Below are 15,098 nucleotides of genomic sequence, written 5' to 3'. Positions count from 1 at the left end.
TTTTGCGCCAACTTTCTGGGTTTGTCATATACTGCAACCACTAAAACTGTTATATTTTATAACTGTGAGTCATAATTAACTCGAAAGTGACTAAAATGCAAAACACGGTGAATTTCTAATTGAGTGATGTAAAGGAACTGGTCCTATCAGTCCCAGTTCAAGTGCAAGTTTGCTCTGAAGTGGGTGATCCGGACGAAGGTGATGTAGGCGAAAAGAGAGAATGGATTTCGACTTGTGACAGCAGTATTTTGACGAATTATTTTGACGTGCATGGGCTAATCTACAAACAAATCAGGATGGCTACTGTTGAATATGATTTGGATACGTCTGGCGGACTCATGGAGGTACGTAGAGTCGTTAGTTTCTTAGCGTAAACGAGTGAATTTGATGAAAATTTACAACTGCTCGGCAAACGAAAAGGCATTTTCTTCGTGTTTGACATATACTAACTTGCTGCTTTTCTTAAATGTTGGCATATATCATGGTGCTAACGTTATGTTTTCATTTTTGCAGCAAATCCAGAAGCTCGTTGCACCGCCTGTCAGTGAAGAATATGCAAGACGAATGAGGAGAAGAGACCGTGAACATAGAAGACACGGCCGTTCCGTCAACCATGACTGTTGTGACAGCTGCAAGGAAGGTGGCGATCTTCTGTGTTGCGATCGTTGTCCGGCAGCTTTTCACTTACAATGCCAGTGAGTAGTGTGATAAGTAACTTAAATGTTTGAATGACTGACGAAGATGTTGCACTCCTGACAGTGTTTCCTCTGGACATCAATTTATCCTAATGCTTTCTTCAGTTTTCTCCTCAAGAAATCCAAGATGGCTGACTTTGTTTGCCAGCACATTTTTACAAGGGCGCCATTATGAAAAGCAACGTAGTGTCAGGGTTAATGTCTGTCTTCTTCTTATGTCCAAAGAGGGGTGTATTAAAGATAACTTTCACCCAGTTGTAATTGCATAATTTTGTTCCTATGTTGTGTTTATGAAATGTTTCCTAGATTTTTTCAAGGAGGCTGTTATTGTTATCTGTCAGTATTAAGGTGTTGTTGCTAATGGACTGTCTCTTGTATGCAGATGAAACAAGTGTTTCAATTGACTAGTACCTTGTTTTAAACTGAGAGGTGAAAGGGTTGTGTTTGTTGAACGTAAGTCAAGTTTGTTGTGTTGGAATGAGGTATGTTTATATCTTTTGGTGAGGCTTATTGTTTAGTAACTCCAGTAAGAAATAAAATGCTTTAATCAGAGTTTTGTGTATGAGGTTATAAAGTTATTAGTGCTTAACTTTAACATCCATATAAGAAAGATAATTTGGTATCTCTTCCTATAATATCCTGACCCCTCTTTAAATAACTTTCTGAATCTTCTAGTGATCCACCATTAGAGGAAGATGATCTACCTCCAGGGGAATGGATATGTCATAGGTGCCGGATTGCTGATAATCAGGTATGTGTTCATACAACTCATCTACTAGTTGGTTGTTTGGTTTAATGTCACACTCTCCAACTTTGTGCAATAATTTGACACTGTGTGGAAAACAATTTGGCATTTCCTTGAAGGAAAGATATTTGTTGATTTGGGTGAACAAAGGTTTTACAATACATCACTGTATGTATCTGGGATTCTATTTAAAACTACTTGAAATTACAAACATGGAAATCATATATGAATTACCAAACTATTCAAATAATTGGTGACTTTATATTACTTTCTCACACAGTGTGAGCTATATCAAGTAAAACAACTGACAGTTCTGATCATATCTGAATTTTTACAAATGTCTCCTGTTAAATTTTAAAGAGCAAGGAGGATCCGGTGCCAAGTACCTCAACTGGATCCCGAGGTCGTCCAAAGAGGCAACATTCTCAAGAAGAAGGAAAGGATGTCCCAGAACACCCCCTTCAGACCCTTGCAAAAGCTGCTCGTCTCATGAATCCAATTCAGTTTGATCTGACAAAGGATATTGCTTGTACTATTCCACTTCCAGGTAACATCTTCTCACCTTACTTCCCTTCTCACAGACATTTTGAGATATTTGGATCTTGTGAATATACCTGACAAAATGTGAAAATATTCTAGAGAAGATCTACTTGTTTCATTCTGAAATTATTCAAGGTGATACGACCAGAGTGCTTTTAAACATGTTAAATAATCTCTCAGATGTTGATAATTATAAAATTTATTTGTATTTTGACAACTTATTGCAGGATCGAGCAAAAGAAGAATTGGGAGTCGTGGATCAAGTCGAAAAGCTCCGCATGAACTTGACAATGGCATGGTGTCACTGCCAGCTAAAGTTTGCTTTCAGTGTAGCAGGTATGTGAATAAGGAGTGTTATCCATGTGTTCTTGTACATCTTAAAGTCTTAAATAGTCTTGCTAGTTTGGGTATATAAGTGTTCTGTCAGGGATTTACCTTGGCGGATCTTGGGACTGGCAGTAAGAATTTGTATGACGGGGTGTCACGGGTATAATTAAAAGACACCGCTTGACCACTATGGCTCAAATGATTTTCATTAATTTTTACAACCTGTTCTTTTTGTTATGGGGCTTACCTTCATGAGAAACTAAACTGACTGAAGTTCATAGACTTTGATTGTATCAGACAAAAATTGTTACATTTGGCTTGTAATTGTATACTATATTTAGTTGTAATGATTCAAACAGCCGTTTTGTGTGCATCTGATAGGGACTAATGTTTACATCCATTCTTAATGTTTTGTTTAGGACTCAATGTTTTGGGTAAGTAATTTCTATATGTAGTTGATGTCAGAGGTTGATTTCAACCTAAATAAGGAGCTTAAATATGTGTTAGTGAAAGTGCTTGTGTGTTTCAGGAGCTGTCGGGTGGCCCCCCTGATCCAGTGTGACTATTGTCCACTACTGTTCCACCTGGACTGTCTCGCCCCACCCCTCACCAGCTTCCCAACAGGCAGGTGGATGTGCCCCAACCATGTGGAGCAGAGTGTGGTATGTCTCTATACTTTTACAAATATTACAAGTGGTCACAAAGATATATTGCATGTATCGTAAGTCTATGTTAAAGTGTGGGAGGTATGTTTATCGTAAGTCTGTTTGGGAGTTACAATCATCTTAGAGTTACAATTGTAAAATAGCTTTGTGGAACGGTACCCAGAATATTATGATCAACAACATCTACTTGCCTTAGTAGTGACAGCATATAGGAATACACACACACAGACACACAAAATGTTTGAAATTCTACAAGCCAAACAATACCTTTAACATTAACAAAATTGGTCTGTGCTAGTGCTAATTTTCATCCCTCTTCTTGGTTAGCAGAATGTTATGATCTTCTTGGGCACTGTCTCACTCCGTGGTCTAGTTTAGAGAACATCTGCCTGAATGGTGAGGTTGGGGATTTGATCTCTGACTGTGTATACCATAAGATGGTACTTGTTGTTACCCTGCCTGATGCTCGTCATTGAGGTAGGCATAGACAGGACCACAGTCCATTAGTCCAAGACTAGTTCACATCTTCAGGGACTAGTTTTACATGAACTACTTGTCCAAAATGAGCTGCAGATTAGAGGGATTTGACCAATGGGATCTATCTCTGCACAAAGGGGATAGAACGAGGGAGGACTTGTTCAGAGTCAGTATGTTTCTAAGTGAGATGGCACATGTTGAACTTGGCCATGGTATCTCATTAAACCAAACCCGTGGAGAGGCGACTAACAGGATCAGGTGGTCTGACTTGGTCGATGCATATCACAGAGCTCCAGATAAGCTGCGTATCTGCGTAAAATACAAATCAGAAATGCCGAAATACACAGTAAAATAAAATCCAAGCATATCAAATACGCAACGAACATTACAGATACGCTACAAAAAGAAAACTTGTGCGTATCATCAAAATATTGTGAAGTAACACTGCGTATTCGATTAGCAAATCAGCAACTTATTTTGAAATTATAAACGGACATTCTGTCAACCTTGCCAAACTCCACGATGACAGTTACATCATGATCATTTGCCATCACACTTTCTTGTGGAAGTATCGTGGTATTTTTGAGTCCTATAAAGCTCTCGAACCCACACGACACCAGTTTGCAGAGACTAGATGAATAGTGTTTTTAAATATTTAACTTAAATACCCACGTGTAAAAACTAGTGGGTAACAGAAATTTGAATACCCAGATAGAATTACTGATACCCAATGGTTTTTAGATGCAGGGGTAAAATACCCACAACACCAAAAGCTTATCTGGAGCTCTGATATCATATCCCAATTGCGTGGATCGGTGCTCATGGTGTCAATCACTGGATTTTCTGGTCCAGTCTCAAGTATTTACAGACCCCAGCCATATAGCTGTAATATTTCTGAGTGCTGTTTGTTTAAGGATGAGTACCTGTTGAAGTCCCTTAGTCTGTGTGAGAGGGTGAAGCTGTGGGACCAGTCAGCGGGCCATGTGGACCAGCATGCTGTCAAGGTCAACTTCCTACACAAAGCACATCGCCAGCATCCTCCGTTCAGGTTCAAGAGAAGACTCCCATCAAGGAAGACCATAACTGTAGGTACCTTAGTAGGAGTGTTACAATGTGTTGAATGACTGTTGGAGCAAAACAAGAAATAAAAACTTTATTCATTTCTGTTACATTGATTGAAAGAATTTTCAAGCCTTAAATTTGTTTAACTCTATCGCAATACTATTGCAATTGTTACCAACCATCACAAAACTATTGCTATAGTGTGGGGTACTTTTGCAATACTATCGCAATAGTGAAAATAGCCCAAATGGTGCCCCCATATACAGTCAAGTCTCGTTAATCCAGCAATCGGCTTTATCCGACACAAATGATGGGAACCGATTTAATCAGTGTTATATAGACCCGTTAATCTGACAGTCTCGCACTCTGACTCCGTCACACCTAATTTGCAACGAATTGCTGAAACCACTCATTAATCAGTCTCGTTAATCCGACACAGTGATCAGCGTACTCCGTGGTCATCTGCCAGTGAGTACACAGCCCTGTGTTTTGATGCAAGACGAGTCGGCGAGTAGCTGCATATTTCAACGGCTGCAGAGATAAACTTGCTTGACAATAAACTGTTACAACTTAAAATAAACAAAACAGGATTAATCACATGCCTAGATTACCAATATCATTAAAATCGGATACAAGTTCTCGCTACCGCTGAGGACATCCCATTACAGGTCACGTCAGAACGACCTTTCGCAAACTTTGACTGACCAATGAAATTACTAACAGGAATCGACATTAGCCACTTTTTTAAGCATTGCAGCACTAATTTCAAATTAGCGACTTCCATTCCAGACTATGCTTTAAAAATCAATCAGTTTTGAATCAGTCATACAGTCCATAACAGTAGTTTTGTGTTAAACTTTAGTGGTTGCATGATTAGAAAACATTCCGCTGACAATGTAACAACAATATGTTTATTTCATTTTCCTATGTGTTCGTATCATTATCTATTGTGTAGTTGTCCAATTTGACGTTTATACTACCTAATTTCGTTAATCCGATATAATCATATGCAACCAACGATGTCGGAGAAACAGGACTTGACTGTACATTAGTGTACTGTTTATAAATCTTAGGTTATTTAAATCCATTTTCTTAACACTATAGATCCATTTTCTAATCATTATAAGTCCCATTTTCTTACCACAATCAGTCACATCCGTTCTTCCTCATTATTTCCAGTAGATCTTTGCTCCTTTCACAAGGACTGTCTTGGGTGAATTCAAGGTGTGGAGATTCAGGGTTAGAATGGGTCCTCAATAACTGTCACACAAGGGGACTAAATGAATCAGTAGTTAGGCTCTGTAATTTAATTTGCATGTAACTGATGATGTGGGGTGTCACTCCACTGGCTTGTTTGTCAAGACTTGTGATATATGCAGGGTTAATAAACAAACAATATAGTTGAGGTTAGCTAACTGAAACTATAAACAAATGTGTATTGACTTTCCCTTAACAAGTGCATCCTGCACAATAACTACATAATTCCATCTGTAAAAGGTGAAAACAACATCAGAGGTAAGTTTGCAGTGTTGGATTTGTGGTCAGTTTGAGTTATCTCCCTTGGATGATACTGCCTGGAATTTTGAGATATCTAATTTATTGATTGTTGACAGATACCGCAAGCAATAAAAGATCACTACAACAATCCTCCCCCATTACTTCCAAGGGCAGCTACAGCAACACTCAGCAGCATGGAATCTCCCAGCCAGGCTGCATCATCATCATCATCAGAGGCAACGCTTGAGGAACAGGAGGAGGTGACTTGGCTTTACTGTATCTTACTTAATGCTGGTGTCACTGGTGAACATTATAAAGCAAAGTGTTGATCTGGACAATCATCATGATGATAGAAACATTTTAGAATGTGTACAATTTGTGGATGTTATGTGGGATTTGTTGTATTTCTTGGCTGGAACTTCTAAAGAACCCCGGTGCGTTCTGGTAGCCTCATGGTTAAAGCGGCTTAAATCCTTACTCACAAGAGTCCCTATCTTTCTCTTCCAGCTCTTTTCCTTCTTTTCCTTCTCCCCCTCCCTCCCCCCTCTTTCTCCTCCCTCTCTCTCTCTCTCTCTCTCTCTCCCCCCCCCCCCCCCAAGAAAAAAGCAAAACCAGATCAAACTAAACCAAATTTGTGTAGACATACAGAGTCATCATTGATTTTCAGTCATCCATTCAGAGGATTTTCACCACTATTTTGCCTTTTGCGCCAAATGGAAACTATTGCGGCGGATAATGGAGACTGTTTTTTCTCTGGTATTGACAGGTTTTTTCTTGTTTTATATGCCTGTATCAGCAAAATGTGTACTTTTTGTTTTAATTCATTTCAGTGGCTGACAGCTGTTGTGTCTCTTCAAACAAGCATTGCCAAATTTCTGGCTCAGAAACAATTGCAAAAATCATCTGATAGTGCTAAATCAGACTCTGGTCGCTGTGAACATGGTAAGCCGACAGCGTCAGTGGCTCCGGTGATGCATCGAGAGACAGACAATGCTCAGTGTGGCCTGGCAGCTGGAGATGCCCAACCCTCACATACATTCAAGGATAGCAACGACTGTGATAGGACTAGCAGCTTGAATGGATCTGGCTTGACCAGTCCACAGGAGACATTACCCAACGGCCCCTTTGAGATGGGCAAGGGAGCTGCAATATCTCTCCTCCATGGAAGCCCTGCAGCAACCAGCAGTAGTGCCATGAACGGAGAGATGGAGTACATGGATGTTCAGAAAACGAAGCCAGATGCTGTTGTGATACGGACAAGAAGTAATAGTGCAGACTCAGCTTCTCCCAACGTGGTCAAAGTCACATGGCCCTGTGGGGAAAAACAGGGTTCCGGTGGAGTGACAAATACACAAGGGAAAAATATTTTGATCAGTGCTATTAATAAAGTGACAAAAGTGTTGCCCAATTCCAGTCAAGTGGGAAAGGTTGTGCTACCAGCAAACATGGCAGCCAAGAATGTGAGTGGCAGTAACCCTACCTCAATTCTCTCCCCTCGTGTCACCATGCAGCCGGCTGTGAAGATCGCCACCCCCGGGGGGAAACCCTCATCCACTGGCTCAGGTCCTACTTCCACTCCTAAAGTCATCACAGTATCTGCTTCACCCTCAGGTAGGACAAGATAGGGGTTTGTTTAACGAATACACCAGGGTAACGATTATGAATATTAAATCACGAATACAATAACAAGTCAGCAGCTGATGTATTATTTGTTTTATTCAGTGAAGCAATAACAACATAAATTATTTGACATGGTTTGTTAATTATTAATACATTTATATACTGCACTTATTCAGGTACTAGTATCTGGTCAAATGCGACAATGACCAGTGACCACCATACTGTCAAATTAAATAGTATAGAGTGTTGTCTTTTGAAGAAATCTACACATATATGTAAATAACAAATTATACTCATGAATGGATACAGTTCGATTCACTGAATACGCGAGTGAATCATAACAGCCCTAGTAATTACTGCACTTCTTTTTGTGTTGTGGATGAACTTTGAACCCTTTGAATCTTTCAAATATCATTTCCACTGACATATTAATTTAATTAATTGTTTGTTTAACCTAGTGATTATAGCATCAGTTTGTCTCATCCAAGGGGCCGGGTTCAATTCCCCACATGGGTACAATCTGTGAAACCTATTTCTGATGTCCACTGCCATGTCATTGCTGAAATGTTGCCAAAAATAGTGTAAAACCATACTCACTCACTTGAGATTAGCAGTGAAAATACACACTGCTTGAATTGCTGTTTTCAGACAAAGAGAAAAACTACCTTAAATGTGAAAACAGTATTCTGCATTCCATAAATAAGTTAAATGTTTAAGAAACAAACTCATTTACTGTCACTATCAATTTAAATAAATTAACTGAAATAATATAATAAAAACCTGTTAAAGATTTATATTAAAACATTAACATTTGTTCAACGTGTTCAAAACACAGGAAATTGCAAAAGATCTGTGTCTTTAACAGAAGGGAGGTAACTCCAATCTTGTTTCTCTCCTTATTTCTCCCACCCACACTTTTAATTCAAACCTAAAACTATATTTGAAATTGGATTTATTTACCCTACCGACCTTAATTTTTGGGATAGAAATTTGTTAAACAGAAATCAATCTCATTAATATCAGATCTTAGTTCTCGCTACCGCTAAACAAAGCTCTGAGGACATCCCATTACGGATCACGTCAAACCGACCTTGCGCAAACTTTGACAGACCAATTTATGACCAATCAGAAGGCAGCTTTCTCGTGCTTTACAGCACTAATTTCAAATTGGCGACTACGCTTCGAAACATATTTTGACAAATTCTCGATTACAAATTTGAAACCTGATCAAAAGAACATTCTGGAATGGCTAATAGGTGGTCTAGATTGTATGGATTCAGTCGTTAAACCTGAACTATCATTCAGAATACCCTGTGTTAATGTTTTCGAGGTTGGATGATCAGAAATCACATTCCAACTGTCACTTTCATAATTTGGTAAGCGACGTTCTGATTGGTCGGATGAAAGGTCGTGACCCCTAATGGGATGTCCTCAGATCTTTGTTGAGCGGTAGCGAGAGTTAAGGTCTGATTTTCATGAGTTTAAGAAAAGGCCTTACAATGATTGCAGCTATTAGATGATAAGAATGGTGTAGACGAGTGTTATGAATCATGTTCTATGGCGTGTAGAGACCGTAGTTGTCCTCAGTCAAGTGGCCATGTCTGTATTTGAATGACTATTTCAACCCCCACTTACAGGAGTGAAATCTTCCGGCAGCAGCAATGTGGCAATATCTCAGGGAAAGGGGAGTAACTCAAGTAATCTGAGCTCACTACCAACAATCATCAATGTCAACTCTACTCTCCAGCAGCTAATAGAAGGAAATCAAGGTAAGACAGGGAGCAGAGTGGGTCTAATGATGCTGTATGTGTGGCCTTTATGTGTACAATATTTGTATACAAGGATATAGAATTACCAGGCGAAACTACAACAAACAGGATGCCATAACTAACACATGTTCATATGGTCAGACTAAATCAAGTTCCTTGTTCGAGCCCTGCATTATCCTTTTTTCTTTTCAGATTGCGAGTTGAACAAGATTGACGAGAAACTAATCCAAATCCTTGCATGGCAACGGTTACAACAGCTGATGTCGTCCTCAAACAAGTCCCAGTCACCACCGAACAAGAAGAGTCTTCTGAATGGCCTTCTGTCTCAACCAGGTAACTTCCTCCACAACAGTAGGCATAACACCTTTGTTTTAATTAGTGGCATATTGAACATTCTATGGCACTACCATATTCGCCATGATAAGAGCTCTGGGCACTTTTTAAAAAAGTGACAAAGTGGGGCCCTTATTATTATTTATGACAAACTAAATCACCATAACCCAATTAATGTTGAGTTGCTTGCATACAGTATTACACATACTAAAGGTGAAAGATACATCATGCATCATGATACGATATGATACACGATATGGTTTTTTTCTGTATCGATGAGAGCGCCTGCATAGTCTAGTGGTAGAGCGGAAGGTCCGGGATTTGATCCTCTGCCACATCATACCAAAAGATGTTAAAAAATGGTACTTGTTACCCTATCTTGTGCTGGGCATTAAGGAGCTAAAACAAGGACTGGTCGGCTCAGAGTATACTGTGTCAGAGTGGGGTATATTGCTAAAATAAACTACTTACTGCTCATTTAAGGACTTCAGCTTTTTTTTGTCAGTCAGATATCGCAAAATGTATTGGTATTAGTGTTTCAAGTTCAGTACTAAAAATAGATGCTACGAACATGTGTCTACAGGGACTTTTTCTTTTTGAACCTGCTCTGAAATATTCAGAGAACAAAGTTTCCAAGTGATTTGATGTAAATATGCGTATCACAATACATATTTTATCATGACCTATGTATCATGATGCGTATCGTGACCTTGCTGTATCGTTTCATTACATACACATGAAGATATTTCATATGCCAATAGTACCTTTGTCAGTTTGTCTCTTTAGGTCTTTTCTTATTGACTGAATGCAGGTATCACGTAGAGTAGAACTCTACTGCAGTGAATAATGCACAGATGTGCAACATCTTGCTTCTTGCAGGGATCGATTTAAATGCTGGCCTGTTGGCCTGTGTCCAGTATAAATTACAAGAGACTTGCTGAAACAAAGTAGATGGCCTCTCTGGCTAGGCAAAATTTCACACCTACTCTATGTATGCTAAATTGTAACTTAGCCATGTAACCATGGTAACACTGTTGTGAGGTTATGCGACAGGTGACTCACTTGGGTTATCATATGAACATATTCTAATTAGAAGTTACTGGAAATAGCATAGAAGTAGAATTATTCTCACAAAGGGAGTCAAAATGTGTTGAATACCCAAAGAAAATCTGTAAATACTCAATGGCTCAAGAAAAGGTATCTGGACCGACTTGACCAATCCAAGAAATAAGGTGTTATTATTGATGTGTTGTTATAAACTGATGTATGTTACAGGGTCCAGCGATGTGCGAGCTCGGGCTGTGCTCTGTCCGCTCACAGGAAAGGGGCAGGCTGTTCCGATGCCCTACAGAACACTCAGTATCGGCACAGGTAAACTATCTTATCCGCAGTCAGGGTCCACAGATAGGTCTTGAGGAAAAGAAAAGAAAACGTTTTAAAAAGGAGATCAGTTGGGAAGTTCTTTCATTATCCCTTTCTTGGTTTGTGATGTTGTGAAATAAAGCCCTAACCCAGAACAGTGTAAGACCCAACTGGCTCCTACTAGGGCTGTAATAGTATTATTGGCTGTCATATGATATGTGTTTCATGAGTAAGGTAGTGTTAATATGCATTGAAACCTTGTGAACTTGAGTTGATATGTCGCTTAAGACTTCCGAATGTCTTTAATGCTCGACTTTGACTGTTTCAGGTGCAGACATGGATGTGTCCCTTAGCCAATTCGGAAGCTGCAACTTCGTCTCTGCTAAACACGCCTGTATTTTTTATGATGAGGTATATTTTTTGGAAATATTTTACTTCATTTGAAAAAAAATTGCCCTTAATTTTTTATCTTGTTACTCATTTGTATGTTTAATCAAATATTGTGGTAATTGATCATAATTTCAGTTATCAATTTTGCTTTTTGTTAATTTATCTCTATACTGGGGTAGTGATGTTGCATTCGTTTGATCTCCACAATTGGAATACTGACCTACCATGATGTAGAGGTAAATGTCCGAGTAACTTTCCGAGGACCATTACTTAGACACTTCTCTACTCTTACGATTTGACAAAACATTCTAAAGAGCAATAGAACATGGGAGTGTAAAGATCAGCTCGTGACAGAGCACGTGCAGCAGCGGCAGAGAACACCATCAACTCTCCATTCCCTAAAAGTAATGGAGCACTCAAACAAAAGAATGACGTCACAGCTGTGTTTAAGTAGATGTTAAGATTTTCCAATTTGTCTAAATTACCCTGTGTCCCTCCTGCAGATGACCCGTCACTATGAGCTGCTGAACTACAGTGAGCATGGAACAACAGTTGACAATGTGCTGTACTCGTGCGACTTCTCTGACAAGCCAGCCACCACCCCACAGCCGTCCCCTATCGTGGCTGCTGTGAGGGAGATCAACAGCAAGGCCAGGCGGAGATCTGATTCCGATCCCGAGAAACTAGAAAAACACACCATGACAGCTAAAGCTCATGATGTGAGTTTGACAGTGAATGTTGAAGCACTTCTGCATGTGTGATCTTTCTAACCATGCCTGATCTTATTTTGGTCTATTTGAGATTAGCCGTGTCGATTCTGGGTTAGAATAGGTCCCCAGCAACCTATGCTGGTTGTAAGAGGTGACTGATTGGATTGGTTTGTCAGACTCCGTGACGTGATGGTTGTATTTTATTATATGGATCGTTGCTTACAATATCGATCACTGAATTGTCTAGCCCAAACTCGATTCTTTTCAGGTTGTCGTCATAAAACTTGGATATTGCTGAGTGTGGTATTAAACAATTTGAGAGTAAAGGATTTAGTATTTTGATATGGACATCAAATTTGAATTTGCTTAAAATTTGTATTTGCAACTTTGATAGATTGAAGTCTTTATCACATCATGTGGAGATCATTTGTGATGGGCTATTTATTAGATCTCACTTCTGGGCCATATCTTGAAAACCGTTCAACATATTTCAACGAAACTTGGGATATGCATTGCTCATCAGCTAAACTGGTGCCTTTTGCTAATTTGAAATTTTTCTGTGTTTCATTTTGTTATACCTCTCTCTTTCAGCTACCACGTCCTTGCAACTGTCGAGTGAGCAGCTCAAGTCTCATTGGAGGGAGTGGTGCGGGCTGGGAGGGCACGGCCCTGTTGCATCATGGGAGCTACATCAAAGTGGGATGCCTCCAGTTTGTGTTCAGCATCGTCGACCAGGCGGCCTCAGAACCCATAATAGAAAAAAAAGTTGAATCTATGTCATTGTTAAAAACTCACTTAAAGGCAGCAGCCCAGTAACACCAGCTCATGTAATGACCTTCTCATCAAGCTGGAACATAGCTTCTTTTGTTTTCTTTTAATGAATTTTTATAGAAGATATTATTAAATAAATTAACAGGTACTTAGTTTCCAGCTAACATTAATTTATTCTGATGTCATGATATTCTAATACTCTCTAAATAATTTTCATCTTATCTTTTGATGATGGGGTATTTTTCCCCTTCGTTTGTCAAGTAAGGTTATCATGGTCAGTGAAACAAGCATGCTTGAATAGCTATTGTTAATCATAAGTAACAACATTCAGGTCTGATGCTATGTAGGAAATTGGTTCCAAAATACTTGTTAGGTCTTTCCTAGTTTTCAATTACATATTCATATAAATTGCGAAAATATGCAGCATATTTGATAAATTGGTTTTGAAAAAAAACTAATATCCAGGATACTTGTTGTCCCAGAGGTATGCATTCCCGAGTCGGAGAAAATTGTTAGGCTGGGAACAATGAAGTTGAGTGTTAGGCCATGCTATTGGATGCAGTTTAATGTGGGTTTGGAATATGACCATGCCTAGTTATAAGTATAAAATGTAATCTGTTCACCTCAGGTTTTGTTCTTCAGGGATGTGATCATATTATTAAGATTCTTAACTGGGCAGCTGAGGGGGGTGCATGCAGGGCCCGGTTGTCTGAGCTTCAGTTCGCGGTGCTTCAGTTCAAGTTCTGTTACCTTGATGTGCCGGGAACATGATCGTGGGTGGAATCCTGATTATGTTCCTAGGCTTGTCAGCGTCATACCTCATGGGTTCCGCCAAACTGGTAAACATCATAAGATCTGCATCGCTTCAAGCTTTCCTCCTCCGTCAAAGATACATGTGGTACAACTGTACAAGGCGTAAACCAAGACTTGACTCACTGAGCAGCTGAGTTGATCCTCCGAAACATTGACTAACATCTCTGAATGTTCCAAAATTATAGATACTACCCTCTATATGGAAATTAAATAATTTCTCAAATTTAAAAGGAATTGTACTTAAATTGTCCAGAATTACTAGTTTTATATGAATATATTTTTTGAATATTTGTTAGTGAAAATTTTGTTATATTAAGGTTTGAAAAAAATGAAATATATATATATATATATGCCTAAATTCTCCATCAATGCTTCAAGAGTAAAAGTTTTTAAAATTTGTGCCATATTCAGTATGGTTGAGATACGCTTTTCTGAGCAAGAGTTATCTCCCCTCACAGCAGTGTTCTTTCATAATGTCAAGTCTCCACATTGCCCAGTTCTACTGATTACAAGTTGCTTTTCATTTTTAAATTTCAATATCTGTCTCATGTTAAATAATAGGCAAGGAAAGGTTTGCAGAATTGTTTTGATTTCACAAGTTAGAGTGAAACTAGTTTTATTACACATGATGGGCGTATCATTTCTTTGCCTTTTCGTGTCGACATTCACTATACTAGTTGACCTAATTACAGGGGAATCATATGTAATCATATTTTCAGCTCAATACCAGTTTCTACAGTATTTTAAAAATGCATCATTGTGGAAAATTTCCTTGGAAAGGTACCTTTGAATTACCTTAGTGTGTACCTCATAACAGCTTCATCTGTTTTTTAATCCCTAAACAGTAAACACTATGTTCTCCAAAACGCCACTACAATATCAAATGGTGAAAATAAGACTTCATGAAGCCAGAATTTTGATAGGGACAAACTTGAAGACTTCCAGATAATTACAATGATATTATGAAGCATCGATAGATTTAAAATGAAGCAGATAGTTTATCCCATTGTTAGGTTAGTATGGTTTATTTATCAGTTGATCATTTCATTCTTGCTTGAAACTGATTACTTATGATGTGAAAGGTTTACACAATTCTGTATCCCTAACGGAAGTTGAGCAGTATAGAGCTGATCAACCTGAATTCTGAGGATATACTGTTCTGTTATCTGTCAAGTAGATATTAATGTTAAATGGTTTTATGAGTCATGTATGGACAGGATTTACGTGCCCATTGGTATAGCATGGAGTTGCTGGAGTTTAGTGGGGAACAAATTTAATGAGAGACATACTTGATAGCACATTCTTCTTCTTTTTTTGATGCA

The 15,098-nt window shown here is 38.8% G+C and overlaps 1 protein-coding gene across 1 annotated transcript; it reads left to right on the top strand.

Moving 5' to 3' along the window:
• On the top strand, positions 1–14,810 carry LOC139472271 (PHD finger protein 12-like). The gene is made up of 15 exons (XM_071254681.1): positions 1–344; positions 514–695; positions 1,371–1,446; positions 1,801–1,987; positions 2,208–2,316; positions 2,837–2,969; positions 4,364–4,534; positions 6,125–6,268; positions 6,839–7,619; positions 9,266–9,397; positions 9,590–9,730; positions 11,006–11,101; positions 11,421–11,503; positions 11,986–12,201; positions 12,784–14,810. Exons 1-15 carry the CDS (start codon positions 297–299, stop codon positions 13,006–13,008), a joined length of 2,724 nt encoding a protein of 907 aa, XP_071110782.1. The 5' UTR covers positions 1–296; the 3' UTR covers positions 13,009–14,810.
• Positions 14,811–15,098: the final 288 nt, after the last annotated feature.

Source organism: Haliotis cracherodii, unplaced genomic scaffold, assembly GCF_022045235.1.
Source record: "Haliotis cracherodii isolate W230 unplaced genomic scaffold, xgHalCrac1.p SCAF_24, whole genome shotgun sequence".
Lineage (NCBI taxonomy): Eukaryota > Metazoa > Mollusca > Gastropoda > Lepetellida > Haliotidae > Haliotis > Haliotis cracherodii.
The sequence above is the reverse complement of the archived record's forward strand: the minus strand, read 5'-3'. Positions and strand labels throughout refer to the sequence as shown.

Coding starts and splice junctions, on each gene's coding strand:
- LOC139472271 (XM_071254681.1), top strand. CDS start 297: ATGGCTACTGTTGAATATGATTTGGATACGTCTGGCGGACTCATGGAG. Junction 9,398..9,589: donor GCTAATAGAAGGAAATCAAG/GTAAGACAGGGA, acceptor TTTTCTTTTCAG/ATTGCGAGTTGAACAAGATT. Junction 11,102..11,420: donor AACACTCAGTATCGGCACAG/GTAAACTATCTT, acceptor TGACTGTTTCAG/GTGCAGACATGGATGTGTCC.